The following is a 7,636-nucleotide window of genomic DNA, read 5'->3' as shown; positions in this document are numbered from 1 at the left end:
ACAAAGTATTAGCGTCTTGTTTTTACTTATTTTCATGAATATTATAGGTCTAAAAACGTTTTGTCAAAACAATTTCTTGACACCATTAAAAATGGATACTTCTTAATTTTGACTTTTAAAAAATGTTTGGAGTAATGGATCTCAATATGTTTTTTTTTTAAATAGTTGTTTTGAGGAGATGCTAGTTTGCACCCCACTTCGGCCCCTTTTATGTTTTATAAATTTTAATAAAAATCAAAGGAGCCTTTAGACTGCTTGTAATGCGTGATTTACTTCTCGAACTTTCAACAATAACTATCGATAGATTAGTGGTGAGCAATTTACAATGGTATTTTATGGTGGTTTAAAAATAATAGTATGTGACTTCAATATCGTGATTTGAGAAGTAAAGATATATTGTAATTCAGATATAATATTATTCAGAGGGCGTTCTGCTGCGAACATGCTCGCCCCGTTGGAAGATACAAGCTTTCAACCGATGTGGTCTCGATTGGCAGAACGGCGATTTTGGCAATGGCTCTCTTGACCAGACCATTTTGTGTACGAATGACTGCTACTCTCACAATGCCGTCGTCACCCGTGATGACGCTGTCGACTCGACCAAGCGGCCACCTGAGTGGTGGTGCATTGTCCTCCTTGAGCAGCACGATGCTGCCGGCCTGAAGATTTTGCTTGGACGATCGCCATTTCCCGCGCTCTTGGAGCAACGACAAATACGATGTACTCCATTTCTTCCAAAATGATTGCTGCATGTGACATATTCGCTGCCAACGGCTGAGGCGACCTATGCTTAGGTGAGTTATGTCTGGCTCGTCGATAGTGGCATTGGCTTTGCCCCAGATGAAGTGACCAGGCGTGAGTATCTCCAAGTCATTCGGGTTTTCTGTAATAGAGCAAAGCGGTCTTGAGTTAAGCATTGCGGATATTTGACAGATGAGAGTTCGGAATTCGTGGAATGAGAGAAGAGAATTTCCAACGACGCGGTAAAAATGATATTTTGCTGACTTGACAGCGGCCTCCCACAATCCTCCAAAATGTGGCGAACGGGGCGGAATGAATTTCCAGTTGATTCCCAGAGCTAGGCAGTTGCGAACAATCTCATTGCGCTGGGGATCGCTTATAAACAGGTCGCGCAGTTCCTTCAGCTCATTTCGAGCACCCACGAAATTTGTGGCGTTGTCTGTCCATATTGTATGCGGTTTCCCTCGAAGGCTGATGAATCTCTTCAAGGCAGCGATAAACGATGACGTGGACAGGTCCTCTACCAACTCTAAATGCGTTGCTTTCGTTGCAAAGCATATAAAAATTGAGATGTAGCATTTCGTTGGTGAGCGATTCCTGACCTCTGATTTGACGTAGAAAGGGCCGCAAAAGTCGATGCCAGTTACGTGAAACGTCGGACTTGGCTGCACACGCTCAGCTGGTAGCGGGGCCATGACTTGCTCCAGAAGTTTAGGTCGCATTCGAAAGCAGCGCACGCACCTGTTGATGATATTTGAGACAGCCTTGAGACCTCCGATGGGCCAGTATCGCTGGCGGAGTGTTGCTAGAAGGAATTGCGGACCAGCATGAAGAAATTCCAAATGATAATATGTGATCATAGCTGCGGTGACTGGGTGGCGTTTAGGCAACAATAACGGATGCTTTGCTTCATATTCCAAGCTTGAGTTCTGAAGGCGCCCGCCGATGCGCAAGAGTCCCTCAGCGTCCAACAGTGGGCACAATGAACGAAGTTTGCTTCTTGTTGGAAGCGGCCTTTTTAAGCTGAGTGCTTTGTACTCTTCGGCGAAGTGCGTAAGTTGAATGTTTTTTATAAGTAAATGCGTTCCGCGCTTGATATCATCTGGAGTGAGTGGACCTTTTGAACTCGTCGAATCAGATCTTTTTAGCGCAATAATGCGTATGCGAAAGTGCGCTGTAACTTGGCAAATGTGTTGTTGAATTTACAAGATGCCGATAGGTCCGTCTTCGTTGATACTACCAGCACTTTCTGGCGTCGTTCTGGAAGCTCAAAGGGATAGGCGACGTTTTGAGGCCAAGTCGAGCTAGCGGCCTGTATAAATGGGGGTCCATTATGCCATAGCTGTGAGTCTAAAAGTTCCAAAGGTGTGCATCCACGTGATAAAATGTCCGCAGGGTTCAGCTGAGAGGGTACATGATGCCAGGTCATGCCCTTGGTCCGCTCCTGTATTTGTGATACCCTGTTGGATACAAAGACGTTAAACTTTGAAGGTGATTCACGAATCCATGCAAGCGCTACTGTTGAGTCGGTCCAGCAATGATATCTGCATTCGAACTGAATGCACTTGGCAATGTTTCCTATGAGCTCTGATAATAAAAGTGCAGCTGCCAGCTCAAGCTTTGGGATTGTCAGCGTCTTTAATGGGGCGACCCTTGATTTAGAGCATAGCAAATGTGATGAAAATACCCCTTGCATTTCGGATCTGACAAATACGCAAGCACCATAAGCGGCTGTGCTGGCGTCGCAAAATCCATGCAGCTCATACGTAGCTAGCGGCATCAATACAAAACGGGAGAATTTCAAGCTGCTGACAAATGAGAGTTGCGATATGAGTTTGATCCATTCGAAGTATAGCGACTGCGACAGGCATTCGTCCCAATTGACCCTTTCCTTCCACAGTGCTTGGAGAAATACCTTTAACCTGGTAACGATGGGAGCGATCAATCCGAGCGGATCGTAAAATCTCGCTATCATTGATAATATGCTCCGCTTTGTGACTGGTCCTTCGGGTACGATCTCCGCAAAGTTGAAAAGCAGGCTATCCGAGCTAGGGCTCCAAGCTAAACCAAGCGTCTTTGCAATGTTGGTGCCATCCTTGAACTCCATTAGCTTCTCACAATCGGATTCGCTTTCTCCTTTTAATGCATCAGGCTCGTTTGAGCACCACTTTCTGATTGGAAAGTGACCTTTAGCCAGTAGCAGTTTTACTTGCTGTCGGATCTGAATGGCTTCTTGTATAGAGTCCCCTCCAGAAACTAAATCGTCTACGTAGAAGTCGCGACAAACTGTCTTTGCAGCTAGTGGAAAGGTAGGCTCTTCGTCGTGGGCCAGCTGCTGCATCGCTCGAATTGCTAGAAACGCAGCGGGTTTGGTTCCATACGTTACTGTATCCAGGGTATACGTCCTTATGCTTTCATTTTTGTGATCACGCCATAAGATGCATTGCAGAAATTGATCTGGATGCGTTATTCGGACACAGCGGTACATCTTACAGATGTCACCGCACATGGCAACCTTTAAAAAACGAAACTGAATTAGAATGTTGAATAATTTGGGTTGAATTGCTGGGCCTGTATGCAAAAGATCATTCAGAGATGCGCCTGACGTGGATTTGGCTGATCCATCAAAAACGACGCGCAATTTGGTGGTTGAGCTATCTGGCTTTTCTACGCAGTGGTGGGGTAAATAGAATTGTGGGACAAGCTGCTGCTTGGAAGCCAAAGACATGTGGCCCAAGTCGATGTATTCGCGCATGAATGCAGAGTAGCTCTCCTTCAGCTGGTGATTTTTGTCCAATTTGTTTTCGAGCGACTTGAAACGTCGTAGAGCACGTTGATATGAGTCTCCTAGCGTGTCGAAGCTGAGCTTTGCTGGAAGCCTAACTGAATACTGCCCTGACTTTAGTCGCGTGTAGCCTTGGAGAAATAACTGCTCACATAGTGCGTCTTCATCAGAGAGCGCAGGGGTTGTACCGCAGCAATTGTCGACTTCCCAGAATCGTTTTACAATATCCGACAGTGGATCCTCCCATGGATTAGGTTCCTTGTAAAGGGCTGAAAGGGATGTGTGTTTGTTGTGTACGCGAGAGAGTCCGCCAGACGCAATCCATCCGAGCTTGGTCTTTTGGAGCGTTGGTAGGTTATCCGCCATTCGAATTTGGCCGATGCAAATGAGATCGAAAAATAGTCCGGCACCAAGTAATTAATCTATTCTTTGAGATTTGAAAAACGTTGGATCCGCGAGCGAGATGTTTTTGGGGATATTCCACCCAGAGATGTCTAACCCAAAGTGGGGCTGATAATCCGTTATAGTGCGAGTAACGACTGCTGAAAATGATGTGCTGAAGCTCCTATCACGTGACTGCGCTGATATGTCAGTGGACATGTTAGAAGATAGGGTTGATTCGCCTATACCAGATATTGATACGGCAGCATGATGAGTTTTGAGTTGGAGCTGTTTTACTAGACGAGCAGTGATAAAGTTGAGTTGAGATCCAGAATCCAGTAATGCACGACAGGGTATGAATAAACCTGAGTGGCTCTTGGCATATAAGATGGCGGTTGTTAGCACCACATAGTCTACAGGCTGGGCATTCGTGGCTTCAGGTGCGAATTCAAGAGCAGTGCTGACGAGAGTTGAAGATGGTGGATTACTTGAAGACGATGCGTGAGGCTGGATCGTGGCTGCAGCCTGCAAGCTTGGTGTACACAGGGCAGATGATTGAGTTGTGATGGGGCTCATGTGCAGCAACGAATGATGTTTTTGTTGACAATGCCTGCAGTGACCTGAGCGACATTGCTGCAAGCCATGGCCTTTGCGCAAGCAGTTTAGGCAAAGATGCAATCGCTTGGCCTCCTTGTGGCGCAAACTTGGGGACAGATTAAAAAATAACGGGCATTTAACAACGAAATGCTCTTTTGAGTCGCAAAAATTACAATTTTGCTGGTAATTGTTAGATGAGGATGCAATGAATGTGTTACGATTCAATTTTTGTACATTTCTGGTAACCTGGTGGCTAGGCGTAGGTGCCGTAGCGCCTTTCAAGTTTTCCATCATGCGGCATCTCTTCTCTAAGAACGCCGACATATCCGTCCACCTGGGTAGCTTATCCGTTGCAAGCGCTTCCTGCCACCTTTCCTGGGTGTGGTGATCGAGCTTGTGCGATATTGTGTGTATGAGTAATCCGTCAGCCAGCTCCTCAGTTGTTGACATGGTGCTAAGCGCCCGAAGATGAGAGTTAATTTTGTCACTCAACTCACGCAACGCCTCTGCTGATCCCTTTTCAACGCCTGGCAGGCCGACTATAGCCCGCACGTGGCCCTGAAAATGTAGCAACTTATTATCAAAACGCTTTATGAGTAACTCCAACGCCTTGTCGTAATTCACGTCGACAGGCTCTAACGATTTGATTGTGTTGAGAGCAGCACCATCCAAGCACGCACGTAAATGTTGTAATTTCTCAATCTTACTCAGGTCCTCATTGCTGCCAATGACAGTCTTGTACATGGCGTAGAAATCCGGCCAATCCTCGTAGGAGCCGCTGAACCTGGGCAGCTGCAATTCCGGTAGGCGAGACTTACGGTTGAACGAGTGAGCAAATGTGTGCGTACTTTCAGCAAAGCGTGGGATAGTTGTTGAATTGGCGTCAGTCATACGTCCCTTAGTGACTATGTCCATTTGACGAGCGAGAGTGGATTTGATCTTCCAGTAAACCTTCTCGAAGTCTGAGCGAGCGTCCGTTGAAAGCTCGAGCAAATCTAATTTTCTAGCCTTGACTGGATGATATCAAACTCGGCCTTCAAGCTCTCCGCCGATTCTATACGCACCATCAGATCGGCCTCGTCAAAGCTGATCATCTCACCAGCGCTGAAGAATTCGTTCATTGCTAATAGTTGGCGTTGAACAGAAGCGCATTTGGCTTTGCAAAAGTCTTTTTCACTTGTCGAATTTTCCATTCTGTTGTTGGCGAGGTTATGTTCGGTTGGTACGTTTTGTTGAGTGCTCACTGTACTCCGGCCTGTCACCAAAGTCCACTTATGGAGAAGAGCTTTGCCCTTGACCACTGCGAATGTCACAGAGTGAGCAATGCGAGAATGCGATTACCGTTTTATGTGTGCAGCGGCTTGTGTATGTGTATGTATCGAGATCAATTGTAGCGGCACTTGCATTCACATTCATATGTATGTATGTAAGTATGTAGGTATCTGCTCGACGGCTTCTTTTCTAAGCAAAGGGTTGTGCTTGGCACTGATATGCACCAAACAGCTTGGTTATAATAGCCGATCTGCTAAATAACGCGATAAGATCGTCAGAGAGAAGCGCGCACTCGAGCCGGTGTGCGAAATATGTATGTACATACATATGTACATATGTCTGTACTTGAGTTTAGTGCCTATGCTGCAGCAGCAAAAGAGCGATGAACAACGAAAGTGAGATTTGCGGCAAGACGAGAAGCAAGAAATAAAATTCACGTCGGGGTCACCAATGTTTTGAGGAGATGCTAGTTTGCACCCCACTTCGGCCTTTTATGTTTTATAAATTTTAATAAAAATCAAAGGAGCCTTTAGACTGCTTGTAATGCGTGATTTACTTCTCGAACTTTCAACAATAACTATCGATAGATTAGTGGTGAGCAATTTACAATGGTATTTTATGGTGGTTTAAAAATAATAGTATGTGACTTCAATATCGTGATTTGAGAAGTAAAGATATATTGTAATTCAGATATAATATTATTCAGAGGGCGTTCTGCTGCGAACAATAGTTCTAAGAAAACTAATATATCGATAAAAAATATGTAAAAAATAAAGCATTAAAAGTATGTAGTTTAAATTGCATATTAATCTTGAAAATATGAATTTTTCGCTTTGTCAAAACATTTTCTTGACATACTGTATATACATATGTATATGCATATATCTTAGCATATATTTCTACTTTTATTACGTACATTTCAAAAATTTATAGTAAATCATTTATTGGCATATGTAATAATATTAAAAACGAAATGATCGCACATAAAAAGCCTTGGGCTGTGACGTCACATGCGCCATAGAATACTGCAATCTTCTTAAGTTCAAAGACTTCCCTTTGTACCAATATGTGTGAGATGAAACACATATACAACTATTTGGCGCGTCGATGCATTGATAGCCTTTTTTATAAGAATGGTATATAATTTTCAAAGAAAACAATTATTATTGATTGTACTAATAGATGCACACTATATACGAAATTATATTTTTCATAGATATTGGAGAAAAATGTATATATGAGAAGGTTTGTGCTATTTGGTTACATCATTTACTATGGACCGCAATGTTTTTGACTGTCAGCGCTAAATAATTTCAATATTTGAGTAGCTAGCAGTACCCCACAGTTGTAAAGCATATGTCCACACAGGCTTTAGTATGGCTTTATGGAGGTGAACTTTGTTTTCTAGGCTAGTTTGAGATTTTCGGCTGCCATTTTGCCTTAATATAATTTTTCCATGTAAGTCTCCGATCGAGATGCAAGCCAAGATACTTCACAGAGTTGCTTTGCGGAATTGCTGAATCGTTAAATAAAATTTCTGTGCAATCGCCCTTTTTATACCCTTGCAGAGGGTATTATAATTTTGTCGTGAAAATTGTAACGCATAGAAGGAGACTTCTCCGACCCCATAAAGTATTTTTATTCTTGATCAGCATCAACAGCCGGGTTGATATAGCCATGTCCGTCTGTCTGTTTCTATGCGATCTAGTCTCTTAGTTTTAAAGCACTCTTTATGAAACTTTGCAGGAGTCCCCTTTTCTGTTGCACGCAGCACGTATTTGTTTATCAAGATATCTTGACCAAACGCGGTATTTATTAGTTTTACTATGCTTCCCATTTATTTGCAAAATCCTATTATGA

The 7,636-nt window shown here is 43.6% G+C and overlaps 1 protein-coding gene across 2 annotated transcripts; it reads right to left on the bottom strand.

The window, feature by feature from the left end:
* Positions 1–245: 245 nt before the first annotated feature.
* On the bottom strand, positions 246–6,496 carry LOC115769034. Of its 2 annotated transcripts, none has more exons than XM_030713737.1 (2): positions 4,739–6,496; positions 246–883 (listed from the first exon to the last, which is right to left on the bottom strand). In XM_030713737.1, exons 1-2 carry the CDS (start codon positions 5,417–5,419, stop codon positions 800–802), a joined length of 765 nt encoding a protein of 254 aa, XP_030569597.1. In that variant the 5' UTR covers positions 5,420–6,496; the 3' UTR covers positions 246–799. The 2 variants fall into 2 exon arrangements, with proteins under 2 accessions (XP_030569597.1, XP_030569598.1); XM_030713738.1 differs by having other exon boundaries at positions 4,751–6,496.
* Between the last annotated feature and the right edge of the window lie 1,140 nt (positions 6,497–7,636).

This window comes from Drosophila novamexicana, unplaced genomic scaffold (genome assembly GCF_003285875.2).
Source record: "Drosophila novamexicana strain 15010-1031.04,08,12 unplaced genomic scaffold, DnovRS2.1 tig00002191-arrow-arrow-pilon, whole genome shotgun sequence".
Classification (NCBI taxonomy): domain Eukaryota; kingdom Metazoa; phylum Arthropoda; class Insecta; order Diptera; family Drosophilidae; genus Drosophila; species Drosophila novamexicana.
The sequence above is the reverse complement of the archived record's forward strand: the minus strand, read 5'-3'. Positions and strand labels throughout refer to the sequence as shown.